The sequence below is a fragment of the Mus caroli genome, chromosome 1, assembly GCF_900094665.2.
Source record: "Mus caroli chromosome 1, CAROLI_EIJ_v1.1, whole genome shotgun sequence".
NCBI classification, from domain to species: domain Eukaryota; kingdom Metazoa; phylum Chordata; class Mammalia; order Rodentia; family Muridae; genus Mus; species Mus caroli.
Genome location: NC_034570.1, coordinates 165875636 through 165892666, shown reverse-complemented (window position 1 = coordinate 165892666; position 17031 = coordinate 165875636). Strand labels below are relative to the sequence as shown.

The 17031-nt window shown below is 40.8% G+C and overlaps 1 protein-coding gene and 1 non-coding gene across 3 annotated transcripts in view; both read right to left on the bottom strand.

Moving 5' to 3' along the window:
• Window positions 1–17031, bottom strand: part of Wdr64 (WD repeat domain 64) — a 115450-nt gene that overhangs the window by 14045 nt on the left and 84374 nt on the right. For both annotated transcript variants that reach the window (XM_021175403.1, XM_021175408.1), the window contains exons 16-23: window positions 15151–15281; window positions 10731–10832; window positions 9442–9511; window positions 8577–8613; window positions 7610–7746; window positions 5297–5402; window positions 4350–4408; window positions 3214–3323 (exon numbers count right to left, since the gene is read on the bottom strand). In XM_021175403.1, the coding sequence (XP_021031062.1) occupies window positions 3214–3323; window positions 4350–4408; window positions 5297–5402; window positions 7610–7746; window positions 8577–8613; window positions 9442–9511; window positions 10731–10832; window positions 15151–15281 (752 nt within the window). The remainder of the gene's footprint in view (window positions 1–3213; window positions 3324–4349; window positions 4409–5296; window positions 5403–7609; window positions 7747–8576; window positions 8614–9441; window positions 9512–10730; window positions 10833–15150; window positions 15282–17031) is intronic.
• On the bottom strand, window positions 2929–3110 carry LOC115032541. Its single transcript, XR_003838194.1, has one exon. It is a non-coding gene; the product is annotated as a U2 spliceosomal RNA (small nuclear RNA).

Sequence of the window (17031 nt, the reverse complement as noted above, 5' to 3'; positions counted from 1 at the left end):
TTATAGTAGTGTCCCTAACAAAAGAGTTCTGATGGAGCTGGTTGACCCTTTCCACGGTGTCATGGTTTAGATATAGAATATGCCTAAAGGCTAATGTGTTGGAGGTTTGGTCTCTAGTTGGTGGCACTAGAGAGACTTGATGGGATCATGCACACACTGATCTCATTAATGGATCAGTTCTCAGAAAATAGGTTGGAAGGAAGCACGGTAGAGTTTTATTGGTCACTGGGGACATGCCTTTGAAAGTCATGTCATAGATCCTTTTTGCATATGTTTCTCAGCCTCTAGAAGTGAACATTTTCCTCCACCATGCGCCTCCATCAGGAGGCTCTCTCTCACTGCCGGCCTAAAAACAAGGATGCTCCACCACTCAGGACTGAAGTCTCGGATGCTCTGGGCCTAAGTAGCCCATTCCTTGCAGGCCCCTGATGTGGCTCAGAGTGGAAAGGCACTTGTTGCTCAGCCTGATGACAGGAGTCTGATCCTCTGAATGTGAAATGAGAGAACTGACTCCATGAAGTTGTCCTCTGTCCTCCACGTGTGCACCATGGCACATGTGTGCACCCTCATCACTCGAGCATGTACTTGTGTGTGACACACAACACACAGACCATACTCACACTTTCTCACTCACATACTCACACACATGCATGCTTAAAACCTTCCACCTTTAATCTAATTGAAGCCAGTGTTCTGTTGCAATGATGGAAAGTTGGTACTATGTTAGGAGTTAGGCAGGTGACATTTAAGGAATCAGAGAGCAAGCTCTAACTGTTCAATCTGCTGATATGTGATCTTGGACAATCCAGTCTCCAAAACTATGAGCAATATATTTCTCTTGTTTGTAAACAGTCCATTTGAAAGTGCTTTGTTATAGCAGCCTAAAGAGACAGAGACAAGAGGATAATGCTCATAGCAACAGAGGCTTCTATACCCGTGGTTGGTGTGTGTACATATGCACATGCACTTGCATGCATGCACAAATACATATACTATACCCTTCAGCAAGCATTTCTGTTGAGGGGTAGATGAAAACAAGCCCACATAAAGACCAGAAGACCAAGTCATTAACAGCATGTGTAATGCTATTTTTTTTCCTACAAATAAAACAGCAGGTCACTTCTTTGACGCAGAAATAGCTCTATGTATTTGCCTTCTCTATGGAACCATCTTGATCTTGATATTCCTAAAGTTCCCCCGAATCTTCCCGTATTATAGTTCTTTGGTGACTTCTATCTGGAATGACATCAGGGCTCCCCTGGGTATATATGGCAGGTCCTATTCTCCATGTTAATCTTCCACTTTCTCCTTTAGTTGAAGCTCATGTTCTCTTGATTTGACCTGCAACATGGCTTCCAACTTTAAGCCAATTATTTCCTGTCTAAAACCTGCTAGTGGCTTCTTTAAAGATAAATATTCAAATCTATAGCAATGCCTACTAGGTACTACACAATTGTGTCCCCAACTGAACCCCCACCATCAAGCCAACAGAGTTAGCCAGGACCTATTGAATTTTAATTCAATAACAACAACAACAACAACAATAATAATAATAATAACAACAATAATAAATATTTCCTCTTCTAAATTTGTATTTCAATTGGTCTCATGTGCTTTAAATCTTGCTAGATCTCCTAATATGGTCTAACTTCATCCTTTTAAGAACATGATTCATTGCCATGATTTAAAAACATTTCAGGTGGGCAGCAGTTTGTCTCTAGAAATGTCATGACATTTCCTTTCCTTTTCTTTATATATGTCTATGTATTTTTAGTATTTTGGGTACAAGTGCTTAGCATTGATTACAATTAATTAGTTAAGTTCAAGTAAGTAGGTTATGCAAAAATCAACCACACTAGAATAACTAGCCAACTTTCTTCTCTTTTTACTGGGTGACATTTTGTTTGGGTAGCTTTCTTCCTCTTCTTCTCTTGTTTATTTTCCTTCTTTTTCTCCATTCTTTTCTCCCTTTCCTGTCCTCTTCACCTGCCCTCTCCCTTCCCTTCCCAATTCATGCCTCTTTGCTTTATAATTCTCTTTTTCCTTTCTTTCTTCTTTTTCTTTCTTTCTTTCTTTCTTTCTTTCTTTCTTTCTTTCTTTCTTTCTTCCTTCCTTCCTTCCTTCCTTCCTTCCTTTCTTTCTTTCTTTCTTTCTTTCTTTCTTTTGTTTGTTCTTTCTTTCTTCCTTCCTTCCTTTCTTTCCTTTCTTTTGTTTGTTCTTTCTTTCTTCTTTCCTTTCTTTTGTTCTTTCTTTCTTTCTTTCTTTCTTTCTTTCTTTCTTTCTTTCTTTCTTCCTTTCTGTCTCTCTGTCTTTCTATCCTTCATTCCTTTTATCCCTCTCTCCCATTTCTTTTCTTTCCCTTTTCCTCCCTCTCACACTCTCCTTTCTTTTCCTCTCCCCTCTTCATTCATTCATCTCTATCCTCCCTCATCTTCCCTCTCTCTTTCTGACAAGATTTCTCAATCTGGATCACAATTCCTGAGCCTAAGAGATGCCCCTGCCTCTTTATCCCCCAAAGACCTGGGACTAGAGCTCTTCCCCACTCTACCCGGCTACACGTTCTTTTCTATGACTAATTTTTAAACTTTTGATCCCCAGTCTCCTTCTGTGTTCTCAGATTTGACTCTAGTTCTCTGAGCTGCCTATCCTGTTTAATCCTTTGAAAAAATCCCATACAACCCAATTCTACTATAAATATTTGTCATAACTTTTTTAAAAAGTGGTATTTGCTTAATGAGTCTGTGTGAGAGCAAACATTACAAAGAATGCTTCTGCCCCCTTTTTTCATAAAGGAGTTCTCATGTCCATGGATATAGAAAAAGAAAAAGTGAGTGATAAGCTTCTCAAAACTTCGTTATATAACTTTTTGGTTTACTTATAAACTTAATCTAATAAGTGTACCAAATTGTGCTTTTTCTTAAGTCCCATGAAGGGGGAGCATCATCAACAGAGCTGTTGTAACCCTAGCTCATGGAATATATGAAGAAAGCTTCAATCCCATCTTCCAGATCCCAAGTCTGTTTGTTATGTTGTCCTCAGATGGAGGACACATCAGAGATTTAATTGGTAAGGATACACACCTGATCTTAGCCAAAAGACCAAGAAACTACCCGAAGTGCTGCATCTTTACTGAACACACCAACATTAGCACCAACTCTGACTCTGCTCACACTAGAAACCCCGAGTTCACAAGATGGACCCGTCTGAGTTTACCTCACTGAGCCATCAATGGAGGCAGTAAGCACCACCTGCTTGTCTTCCACGTAGATCACTTGAATAATTTCTAAAGAATGGGCACGCCAGGAAAGCAGCTGTTTGAATTTCTAGATGGCAACAAGAAGATCTTGGAATGAATCAAAATACAGTCTTAAGCAAAATCATTTCTCATTGAGGAGCTACATTTATGAGTGGGTAGGATAGACAGTGATTAAGGCTCTGCTCTGATGAGCTTTCTCCTGCTTACTGAGGTGGCACAAATACCCCAACTTTAGAGAGGTGTTACTCTGTACATGTCCCTGCTGGAGAAAGGAGCTCATATATTTATTATTTCATCATGGACTGTAGTGGATGGTTGGTAGTTGTGGGAGACACAGTGAAGAGCATCGGGAGAGAGGGAAAGCAGATCCAGGAGGTGAAGGCCAAGGACAAGACTGACCAAGAGTCTAGAGAAAGCATTGGCTATGTTCTTCTTTGCACAGGGTATGGGGTAGGAGGCACTTGTTGTAAGGTATTGGCAAAAAGAGTAGGCACAACTTACTCTCTTTCAAAAACATTGAAGGGGAGTCAACTAATATCTTCTCTAACGTTTTCCCTCAAGTTTGGAGTTCCTGAGGGCCTTCAGAAGACACCCCCACAGTTTGTTCTACAGTAATATGTTTCTCTCTACCCATCGATGAACACACTAAGATTGCACATCCCCTGGACTATCTACTTAGGGTCATCTCTGTGACCAAAGTCCTAGGAGCTTGAAGTTTTTCTGTGTGTCTCCTATTCCTTGAGATCTTAGAGGGTTGAAAAGAATTTCTTCTGAGTTTCCTAGATTGCTGACTCAGTTTCCTGTGGATGTTCTTAAATAGGCAGGCTAAAACTCTGCACTTTCCCACTTCATATTGTTTCAAAGCCGTTAAAGAACATTTGATCATCCAAGGTTCTGTCTCTGTCATAAGGTAGCATCCATCCAAGCAAAGGCTGGGCCCATGTAGTTCAAATTGCAGCAGAGTCTGTACTTGGAGAGTACGGAGGAAGGGGGTGGGGAGGGACACTTGTACTTTCATCTTCTGTGTCTCCAGAACCGTGCTCATCAAACATGAGATGATCACTGTATTTATGTGGAAAGCTAAAGTTCATACCTTTTCATCATGAGGTGGATCCATGAAGGAACTAATAGTGCAAAGGATAACGTGTCCTTCTGTATAAAATTTAAACATTGGAGTCTTTAATTAGATATTATATTCTTTAGGTAAACACTCCCCATAATGACAAGTCATTTTGACTCAGGCCCTTATATTAGTCGATAGAATAGAACCTGATAAACCAGATACAAAAAAGGAATTTGGAGTATGGGGGATCTAGCTTGGTAGTGGGCTTGCCTAGCATTTGAGAAATCCTGGGTTTGATCCCCAGCACTGCATAAAACTGAGTGTGGTGGCACATCCCTATAACCTTAGCTTCAGGAGCTACAGGCATTGTGATTAGAAGTTCAAGGTCGTCCTTAGTTATATAGCATGTTTGAGGCCACCCTGGGCTACCTGAAGTCCTATCTCAAACTTTGTAAAAAAGAAAAGAAAGAGCAGCAACACTAACTCAGATTGTTTCATAAAAAGAAGGGCAAAACATTTCCAAGCCCATTTTAATAAGCTAGGGTTACCCTGATAACAAATCCAGATATAAATCTAACAATAAGGGAGAATTATAGAACTATCTATATAAGGAATCAAAATCCTGGTCCTGGAGGACACACAGGAAGAAGGGCATATGCCACAAACGTAGAAGGTTGACTTTCATACCTACCCCTCTGTAGCTGTAACTTTCTCATCATGAGCATACCTCTTGGAGACTTTCATTTGTCTTTGTAAATGTCATGTGTGTTTCTCAAAAGCTATTTTTATATTAGGCAGGTTCTTTCTTTCATTTTTTCAATGAAATGAGAATGAAATGATTTCCTGGCTATCCTGGAACTCATTCTGTAGACCGGGGTGGCCTAAACTCAGAAATCTGCCTGCCTCTGCGCCTCCGGATTAAAGGCGCGAACCACCACTGCCCAGCTGCAGGTTCTTAAAACAGAGCAAGGGCTTACCCACATTCCCAGCCAGTAGTATCCTGCAGCACGAGTCAGTGTATAGTGACGTCAGGGAAATGGCAGAGTGCTTCGTGAAGGGCAGCATGTCTTTTATAAGCTTCCCCTAAACAAAGCACAAGGCAAACAAGGCTTCTGTGACGATAAGTTCTATCAAATCACAAGATTAAAGTTGAATTTCACTCTACCCAAGACATCTCAATTTTTATCTCTACTACTAACAGGATTTCCTCATCTGCACCAAAAACAACTTGACCCTATCCATGAGGACTTATTTGAAATGATGGATAACTCAAAGTATGGACAACTTCCAGATGATTGTTATTGATTTCCTCTTTTCCCTGTGTTTTCCATGGGTGTTTTCACACAATTCCTTGTGTGGGATTTCAACTAGAGGGTTTCTCCTTACACTGACATTCCTTTCAAAGTCAAATGCAACTGCATGGTGACAAGGCATATTTCAATAGACATACTACATGCTAGGCAAACATACCTGACTATAAAAGCAATAACGGATTGCAAAAGGTTTGAACTCACAAACTATTTTGAGTGCTATAAGCTAGCCTTTGGAAGGGCTTCAATAGCATTATCTCATTGGAGACTTACTGAGAACAGAGTTTGAATCAGCAGATGTTCTCTAAGACTCCTTGGATATCGTCTCTTCTGCTTCTCTCTTTTCTTCACTATCTATAAGGCATTCTATTCCAAGATCATCTGGGAGATAGTTTGTGTTTTCAAACCTCAGGTTTCTTACAAAGCTAGAACCTGTGGGCAGACTGGCACTGAGCTGGTGGACAGCCCTACTGCTTTGTGTTCTTGGGTCTCTGTGTAGGTCACATAACACCATTGTCATCTCCTGAGTCCCCTGAAGAAGGCTCACCACAGTGTTTGCATCTTCTTGTGTCTCCTAGAGTTTCAGAGTCATAATAGGGCACCTACTTACAACTCCATCATTGTCTGTTCCCCTGATTTGAATTCTTGTTCTTTTTTAAAACTTTACTGTGTGTGTGTTGCATATGTGGAGCTCAGAAGACAATTTTGTGGAGCTACTTATCTCCTTCTTCCAGGATTTGAGCTCAGGTTTTCACACTTGTGTGGCAACTAAATTTTACACACTGAGCTATCTTTCTGGTCCCTAATTTGTACTTTTAAATTGGGATGCACACCCTCCAACCCACCAAATCACTTGAACTCTTTTGTTAAATTAAAGCTACTGTTTCACAGTAAAAAACTTTAAGGACATTCAAAGTGATGCCATAGCATCTTTCAGTAATTTATATCATTAAAGTTTGATATTAAGGTTCAGCGAGTAAAGGGGCTCGCTGCCAAGCCTGGCAACCTACATTTGATCCCTGAGACCTGCATGGTGGAAGAGGCGACTCTCACAGGTTTCCTTCTGACTTTCTCATTACTGCCACGGCATACATGTGCATGTGTGCATGTACAATTATACATATATGCAGATAAATAAAGATAATAAGATATTTTATATGCTCTATGTCAGTATTCTTTTATTTCTGTTTTACGTTATGTAAATATGAATGTGTAGGGGTGTGTGTGTGTGTGTGTGTGTGTGTGTGTGTGTCTAGACCAAAGAACAATCTTGGCTGTCACTCCTTAGGAAGACCATTTACCTTATTTTGAGACAAGATCTCACCAGGCGTGGTGGCACACGCCTTTAATCCCAGCACTCGGGAGGCAGAGGCAGGCGGATTTCTGAGTTCAAGGCCAGCCTGGTCTACAGAGTGAGTTCCNGGCCAGCCTGGTCTACAGAGTGAGTTCCAGGACAGCCAGAGCTATACAGAGAAACCCTGTCTCAAAAAACTCAAAAAAAAAAAAAAAAAAAAAAACCAGACAAGATCTCTGCCTTGCCTATAGATTTTCAGCTAGAATATCTAGCATGCAAGCCCAAGGGATCTACTGATCCCTCCTCCCAACACTGGGATTATAAGTGTACTCGACCTTGTTTAATTTTTTATTGTGGATTCTAGGGGTTTTACTCATCTCCCTAGCCCCTTGCATCCTTTTACAGAATACATTATTAATGACACTTTACTTAAATATCCAGTAAACTATTGTTATCAATTCACAGCTGAGTTTGAAAGATCTGAAACTGTTAACAGTTTGGATGACTTAATGCCTTTAGTAGTAAAATGGACCTAGTGTAGAGTTTGGCAATAGTCAGTGGATAGACCTTGGCTGGAAGAGGGAAATGTTTGCATTGAATTCCATGTGGAAGAAGGCTGCAGTGTATAACTATCCTCTTTATCATCCCATCCCTTTTGAGTCCCAGTCAACACCAAACTTCATCACCTCCAGCGTCCACAAACGGAGGTGTCCATCCTCATGCGCAGAGACCAGGAGAGGAGGCTGTGGTTCCACGGAGCTGATGGGTACAGGTTGTCTCCTGCTTGCTGACTGCTGCTCTCCCACCATGTCTGTGTGCTCACCTAGTAAGAAAAACTCATGAGCTCTGTTGGTATTTACAACCCTTGGAGTTTCAAGCTTTATGGAACAGCAAAGAAGAGATGGGCGGGAGGGAAAGAGTAATGTAAGGTTTTCTCAAAAAAATATATATATATAGTTTAAACTTGAGAAGACTCACAGGGAAGAAAACAGAAAAAGTACTTATACAATAGAATCCTGGATCACTGGTAAAGTCTAAAAGACTTGGCTGGGGTCCTATTTGTAAAAACCTCTACAAGATTCTGCATGTGGTGCCTAAACCTTGTGAAAGTTTTAACACATCTAGAATGTTTTATAAATCTGACATAGGTTTTAACAAAATGCACTGGAGACTAAAAAGTTCAGGAATATTTTAGATTTTAAAAACCTAGAATTAGCATAAAAGACATCATTTGTTTGTGTCCATGCTGGGAATGTTTTCAAATATGTCATTCTTTTTCAAATGAACATATATCAAGAATAATGGACTTCCTGATGATGTTTTCAAACATATATAGAATATACAGCAGTCATCTTTACTCTGCCTTACTCTTCCACATTCTTTCCCCCTCCCATTGATGCCCTTAAAAGCCATTATTTTAGTAGATATCCTTTCCTTTAGACTACCAAGACACCCAAATACTTCAATACTTCAGTTACAGAAAGAGAACATCAAGACTATGCTATCACATGAAATCCTGGTTGCAAAGGAGCTGCCTGGTCTGGGCCATAGCTCTGTGGTGGAGTACTTTCCCAGGATGTGTGAGGCCCCAGTGATACAGAGAGAAAGAAAAGACTCGGCCTCTTGATTCTACAGAAGTGAGTTCATACTGACCTTTGACATCGGTGTCATGTATGCTTTGCTTACTTCCCTGAATGGAGAAGAGAGAGAAGACGTTTCTGTGACATTACAAGGAAATGAGGTCTACTAGGTGGGCAGCCCCTACAGAGAGCTGAGTTGACTTTCCTAAGTCTTAATGTTAGATGTCAACTTAAAATTATTTCTTTGAAATAGTGTATTGCAGAGATTTTCATAGTCCTAAATGGAAGAGCTATAAAATAATGGCATTTCCTGGTGGCTTGCACTAGTGACAGTGATTAGGCCCCCAGTGCATGCCTAATTCTTGGTGTGCCCACCTCTCATTTTACAGACAATCATATCAGGTGCCTTTATTCCCCTGATCCTACTGAAAAGGAAACATAAACTTCGTGTTTAATGACAAGGCTAGACTGAATCTGGCAGGACACAGAAGACTTAGATTTGGGCATGGTTCTGCCTGGCTTTTATATCCATCCAGTTATGTTTGCTTTCTACCACACTAGTTCTTTCAAAATAATGTCTGTGTGAAAATTTGACTTAATAAAAATTCTGATTGGAAAAACACTCTGCAAAAATTTGTAAGATTGGAACTGACATCCCAGAAGGCTGCTGCATTATATTATGGGCTGTGATTTAATTATACCACATGTGAAATATGATAACATGGAAGAGATGCTCAAAATCACCGGGTTATTTTACAAGCCTAAAAACAATGTGTTTAACTTATCAATATGCTTATTTTACAGCTGTTCACACATGGGAAGACCTTGAAAATAAAGTTCTTCAATGTAGTCATTGAATTTTAGGGAAAACAAAGATTTCACATGTACACATAGTTACTGCTTACAGCAGGAAGATGTTCTCACTGTCTCCTACTCACCTTGCTACTCTGGGGACCCTTGCTTGAATCACATTGGGTTGATGAACATATAGAATCCTGACTTGATCTCCTGAAGAGAGATGGAGGAGATACAACATTGGAAAGGTCAGATACTCCACAGGACCCAGTGTCCTCTACTCTAGTTTCAGGAGGCTATTTCCTCCTCATGTGTGAAAGTGTCCCACCCACTTGCCTACATCTCATACCCACATCCCATGCAATGAATGCTCCCTGGTTTGGTGTTAGAGGAGAATGCTAGAAAGCTAAGACATGGAAGGGTATGGGTGTTGGCTGGGTCTAGGAAACACAGGCCCAGCCCACCTCTCTGCTTATGCTAGGTTGAGCCATTGATTTTCCCACACTGAAAGGCAGGGGCAGATGGTAGTGGTAGTGACAAGTCTGGCTAACTTCTTGCACTGTTGTTATTTTTTTTTTTTTCTGGTCTGACTCTGTCTCTCCTCTTCTTTGTGGGAATGGGCTGAAAGGTAGCTTATGTACAAAACAAAACAAAACAAAACAAAACAAAACAAAACAAAACAAAACACCCAGCCTGGATAATAGTCTCCAGAGATTTTTGATGTAATTTTAAGACAACATATAAACAAGGTTTTAGATTCTGACTCAACAACAAGTGAACCCTAACTATAGCACAGAAAGCTTTCATTTCCTTCTAGAGATTTCTTTAATATTGTTGCTTGAAACTTCAGATTGCTAGAGCAAAGATAAGTAGAAAATAGAAAAAAAAACAAAGCACGTTTAATTAGACATTTCATAAAGAGTCCTCTGCTCTCACAGGGGTGAGTGGATGGGACTGTCCAGTTCTGCTGGGTAGCGCATGAGACCTGCAATGCCATTTCCATCTGCGCCCTCTAAGTCCTACATTTGCTTCACATCTGCACTGACAGTGCTAGGTTTAGCTAAAAGTATGATCCAGTGAGCAGCTCCCATTTCTGCTACTGTTGTAAAGGGAGTTATGAGGCCAACATGGTAGGTAAGGGTTCACACCAGGAGGCTGCCACATCAAGTATTTACACAGAGACCTACACGGTAAGGGTCCACATAGTAAGAGTGACATGATAAGAGTCTACACAGTGAAGCTGACATGGTCGGTAAGTGGCTACCCAATCAACATGTCAGAACCCTAGAAAGTATGACAGTAAGAAAACAAAGGAGTCAGCTCAACACCCACCTTCTTCCCGCTGTCCCTTCCTCAATGCTGGGAGATGGGGAGCTCACCTCACCTACCTGGGTTCCAGAGAGCACACTGTAACCACGAAGTTCTAAGTTACCTTACACATTCAGGACTTCGGAAGAGGAACATTATGTCATTAATTCGAAAGCGTTTGGGATCCAACTCAGGATCTGTAGAGAAGCAATCCTCGGGCCGGTATCTGAAAATAAGCATGTCTTTGCCTAATAAACTGTCCAAACTAGGTATGAGTCTCACCTTACTTACATTGTCATACATCCCATGCAGATCTAACAACTTCCAATGTTATCACTGTAAATGAAGTGGAAGCCTAGAGGAGTTGAGTTTGATATACCTTCTTTCTTTGCTAAAGCTTTTCAGTACCACGTGACCATCAGATGACCTAAAAGTCTTTTTTTAAATTTTATTTTATTTTTTTTTTAGACAGGGTTTCTCTATGTAGCCCTGGCTGTCCTGGAACTCATTTTGCAGACCAGGCTGGCCTTGAACTCAGAAATCTGCCCGTCTCTGCCTCCCAAGTGCTGGAATTAAAGGTGTGTGCCACCACTGCCCGGCTGACCTAAAAGTCTTTATTCCGATTAATTGGGACTGATTTCCTACCTACAAGTCAGCGAGTGTGTAAACCTGTAGAGAAACAATGGGAAGTTTCATACAGTTTAAACAGAATTATACTCTGAACATGTGGAATGATAGAGTTCAGTGAAATGTGGTGCCTATAACTTATAACTGCTTATAACTGCACCCTGATCCCATTGCTCTAGGCTTGCATGGACCCAGAGCCAATGGAACTTTAGGTCTTGAGAATAGAACAGTAGTCTCTAACCACCTACACTAGACTTCATGCTCCATCCTTAAATATTTGCATTCCTTTGGGAGACCTGACCTCTTAGCAGCATGCCCCCCCTTTTTTTTTTCTTTTTTTAAAGGAAATTACTTCTGTTAATTTGAGCTGATGAGTGATTGCTAAAATTTGGATCTGGAACACCCTCAAAGAATCCATATTTTAAAGGCTTGCTCCCCAGATTGGTGCCCTTGGGAGGTATTGAGCTTTTAAGAGGTGGTGCCTGGTCAGAAGTTTCCCAGTCATTTGGAAAGTAGATCCCTCAGAGAAATCTGCCACCTTCTCCTCTGTGGGAACTAAAAGGGGCCTAGGGGAAAGAGGGGGGATGGGAGGGCTGCCAGATGCTTTCCACTCAGCTCCGGGTGAGCATCTAAGCCTCTGACCCCACTCGATGGGGGGTGGACAAGGGGCAGTCCCCGAAACCACAGGGCCAGGGCAACACCCTGTGCCCCGGGGTTATGGGAGAGAGGGTTGAGGGAGAGAGGTTCCCACACAGGTGAGAGTCTGTGCAGCAGGCCTTGATGAGCAGAGACTGTCTATGGTTTTAGAGCTTTATTATAGAAAGGCAGGGGAAAGAAAGAAGGTAAAAGAGAGAGAGAGGCCAGCCATGGCCAAGAGGAAAGAAGGGGGAAAGGAGAGAGAAGAAAGGCTAGAGAATAAGAGGGAGAGAGAGGAAGAGATAGGAGAGAGGAGAGGAGAAGACAGAGAGGAGAGAGGAGTGAGAGAGCAAGGAGGGGCCAAACAGCCCCTCTTAAAGTGGGCTGCTTTATCTTACTGTTGCTAGGTAACTGGGGAGGAGTTTAGCCTGAAGGTCAGAAGCTTGGGACATTGCCTACAGGACTACTAGCTATGCTTCACTTGTTGGGGCCAAAGGGGCGGTAACTTTGACAGGAGCCAGAGTTCCAGGAGACATGAGAGAAGTCCTTCCGTACCATGTAGGTGAATTATCACCTCGGGGTCCCTTGGTTCAGACTTCAGCTTGACTGGAGACCAGACTGTCTGTATATAGCCCAATGGCCCACACTCCTCCTCTTTCTGTTTATTTTTTCTCTATGAGATGTTCCAACTCTGACCTCATGCCTCCTCACAGACCAAAAGCAACAGGATTGTTGATCACTTGACCCTCTGAAACCATGAGCCAAGACAAACTGCCGTAGGAATTTGTTACAGCCACCGAAAGGAGACTAACAAGGTGGTTCAGGGGTCTCGTATGAATGGGAGCAATGTAAAAAAAGCAGCTTGAGAATTTGAGGACCTTTTTAGCTCAATGGTTTTAAATATGTGTGGTCATCAATCAATCATGAAATGGATTATTATAGCAAGAAATGTTACTAATTTTGAACCCCCAAATCATAATGTTCTTGAGAAAGAAGGGTTCTTTCTGACTGGTGAAGGAATAAGACAAATTGAGGTGTATTTAGAAGCAGTAGGTTGGGCAGATGGTTCAATGCGTAAGGGCACTGGCTGCTCTCATGGTGGTCCTGTATTCAACTCCCAGCCTCCATATGGAAGCTCACAACTGTCTGTAAATCTAGTACCAGGGGATCTGATGTCCTCTTCTGGCCTCTATAGGCACTAGACACTTAGGTGGTACACAGACATACATGAAGAGAAAGCACTTATACATATAAAATTGAATTATAAATAAAACAGTAGAAATGGCCTCCACCATAAATACAGGAATAGAATTCAGTTTTTATAACCAGTAAAGCTGAGAATATATTACCGTACACAGTTCTGGGATAAGTTGTGTCTTTTTTCCAAAAGACTCTAGTGATTCTGAATTAAAATAAATGTTCTATGTGTATGTGTGTTTGTAGATGTGTAGTGGCCAAAGGACAACCTCTGTGTTGCTCCCCTGGCATAGGACTCATTGTTTTTAAGGCAGAATATCTCATTGGCCTCAAATTTGTCAAGTAGGTTAGGCTGATTGGTGACTAGCAAACCCTAGGTATCTACTTGTCCCTACTTCCCCAGTGCTGGGGTTATAAGTATGTATCGCAGCACCTAGCTTTTTATACTTAGATCCAGGGGTTGAGCTCAGGTCCTTGTGCTTGCAATGAAAATACTTTCCTCACTGAACAATCTCCCAGGACCCTACTGCTTTAAAATAATTGTCTGCCTATAGAAAAGAGACACAGTTTATAATTCACTATAGTTGTTTTTCTTTATTGAGCACTATCTTTGCATGTATTCCTTGAGAAAATGTTGGGTACTTAAGCAAGAAAAATTGCTATCTTGATATTGGAAATAGCTCAGGACAGCTGCCCCCTCTTTTTACAGTGGCATCAGCACTGATCTTTTTCATCTCTCTTTTGTGCCTTCTCAGTAGTGAGTCAGATACAAACTGACACCTTCAATGAGAGAACTGTTCATGAGAATGTGAGGAATTGTCCAGTGAGTTGTAGACACAGGTATCAAATGACAAGTACTCAGTGCAGAAGAAAAGCCTGAGGACAGGCACTGAGTGTTAGGATGGGGCCAACTTTTGATGAAAGGAGGTGTGGTCTAGGTAGACTAGTAGGAGATAATGCCCTCTAACTAGAGGTAGAGATTTCTTATGTGCTTTCCTCTTTTTCTTCTTCCTTTCCCTTCTTCTCTAAGGTAAGCTTGATTTTATTTTGGTTTATTTAAGATTATTGGGCATTTTTATCTGCCAATAATTTTGCAAGCCTCCTTGATATAGGGTGTCCATCTAAGATCCCAATTCATACCTCCAAGTACACAAGTCAAGACAGTCTATTATTTACACTTTAGCTATACAGATAATACACTATGTTAGGTCCTTTAAACCAATGTCAGGAACACTTAGAGATGATGATTAATTGGGGAGGGTAAAGACTCTATGATAGAGAACATTTCAACATTGAGAGGTTGAGGTCCAAGATGCACCCAATATATTAGCCCATGCTAGAGGCATCGTATAAATTGGATATGCTGACATGAATGAGAATAAAATTCTTTCAGAATATTTATTACCATTTGTATTTGGCAAAGAAGTAGGATTGGTGGCACTAGGAATGCAGAGGGAGGAGAAGTTTGACGGAGGGGCAGAGGTCAGAAATTGAGAAGTTTGAAGTGACTGAGGAGTGATCAGAATTCCAGTACATAATTGGATATGCACAACTTGCAAGTTTGTAGACGTTAGTGTGTTAAGTTATTACACATTTTAAATATATGTTGGGGCTAGAGATATGGCTGAGTGGTTAAGAGCACTGGCTGATCTTCTAGTGGACCCAAATTTGATTTCTTGCACCCACATGCTGACTCACATCTGTTTGTAACTCTAGCCTAAGGGGAGTCAATGTCTTCTTCTGGCCTCTGCCAGGTATCAGGCAAAACATCCATATAAAAAACAAATAAAATTTAAAAAATAAAATTAAAACAGTTTATTGATATCATAAATTTAAATATGGAAAGGTCAGATATTTGTGTAAAGAAAAATATCTTGGGTATACAAATATTTGTGGTTTTTCTGTTTGTAATCATGGAATTTAGATATTCAGAACATAACGTACTTATGAGAAGGAACTCCAGGAAAATCCGCCCTAAAGGTTATCACCACCATTACCAACACCTCTTTTCTCTGAGTATTGCTTGTTATTTAAACTCTTGTGCAGCAAAATGTCCTAGTCCTTAGGGTAACTACAACACTTACATTTCTTTGACAGAAGCTGCTATGAAATTCCATAAGATAATCATGCCATTTGTTGTGCCACACACTATCAGGTTATATCCCTCTGTTTGAAATACATCAATGCAGTTCACATCCACATCAACAGCAGGGCTCTAAAGAAAAAGAGCACAGATGTAAATTAGTGGGAACGCATAGTCAAACTCACTAAAAATGTTATAGCTACGTGCTGGAATCAACTTCAACCAGTGTTGTAATATGCTCAAAGTCATTGAGTATGAAATTTACTACCCTTCCCCCTTTAGCATTAGAAAATTTAGCTTGGATAATTCATTGAAACAACAAAAGCATCCTCCCTTCTCTTCTGGTCCCTTTTGATTTAGCAATGACTTATTCTGCTTTACTATTAGACTCTCTCTCTCTCACTCTCTTCTCTTCTCTTCAATCATCTTGAGAAAAACAAAAACAAAAACCAGTCCACATTAGTCTTTTCACTTGAAAAGTCCATCTGTCCAGCATCTGATGCACTGTACTTTATGGAAACCTTTGCTGTATATTGCCAGCTAGCTGCACGTGCTTCTTTACAGTTATCTTGCCTTGGATATTTGTTGAGCATCTTAGGTTCTGGGAATACAGATCTAAATATAGCGTCTGTGATATAAGATATGTATGAGAATTTAAAGTATGCAGATGAAGTGCTAATTACTGAGTAATCTGAAAATGTGGAATTGGAGACATGTGCAAGACTTGATAGGGACACACAATGACATCTACTGAAGACGAGCAGAATCGATTTTACAGTTCTTCGTGTTCTCTCCTTCCTGAGATGCCTTACACTCATCATCAATGGCTTTCTTGGTTTTGCTTGTATTCTCATTTGGATCTTGGACATTCTCCAATGCCTGTGGCACTATTGGAAGGAAGATGCTGGAGCCTTTTAAAAGTTAGGCTCAGTGGGTACATGCCATTCAAAGGGTGTTGTGGCATTACCCTTCCTCCCTTTCTCCTTTCCTTCCTCAGTTTCTGACACTTATGAGGAGCAGTCTTCCTTTCCCGTGCTCGGTTTCTACATGACCCCATGACAACTGGGTCAAGGACATTGGATTGGGGCTTTGCACTGAAAATTTAATCTTCCTTTTAAGTTATTTCTTTCAAGGATTTTGTCCCAGTGATGAAAAGCTGGCTGACACAGCTTGGGACTCATCACCACCTGTTTTTCTGCTCTCTTGTTCTGTCCACCTTTTAATATGAATATCTTTAGTATTTGCCTCTTGCACATTTGTCCATCAGCTTCTGGGAAATCTCCATGCCTCCTGTTTTAATAATAACCTCAATGTTAATGTTCTAATAATTTAGTCTAGTTCTCTCTCCAACGTTATAGACTTGAACACTTACTATTTAGTTACCATGTCTACGGCACCAGCTCCTTTAAGGACATGGTACTTTTCTTCCTCCACCATGCAACCTCTACCATCAATGAATTAATGTTGAGTTCTACTAACTTTACTGCTTAGCCTTCTTGAGATCCTATTGATTTTTATTTCATGTATTTGAGTGTTTGACTGCATGTACTTGTGCATCTTGTGCATACAGTTCCCACTGATGCCAGAAGAGGGCATTGTACACCCTGGGACTGGAGTTACAGACAGTTGTGAGCCAACATGTGGGTGCTGGGAATCAAACCCCATCCTCTGGAAGAGCAGCTAGTATTCTTAACCACTGAAGCCATCTCTCCAGTTGTCACTTAAATATCTTTTACAGCCTTCATTTCCTTACCATCTCTACTGTCATGAACTTTTTTCTTTGAAGCCAAACAATAGACAACTGGCAGAATCTTTGGGCTTTAGTCTTATTCTATTTAAATTATTCCCCATCTAACGAGATGACCATGTGGTTTTTGTCTTT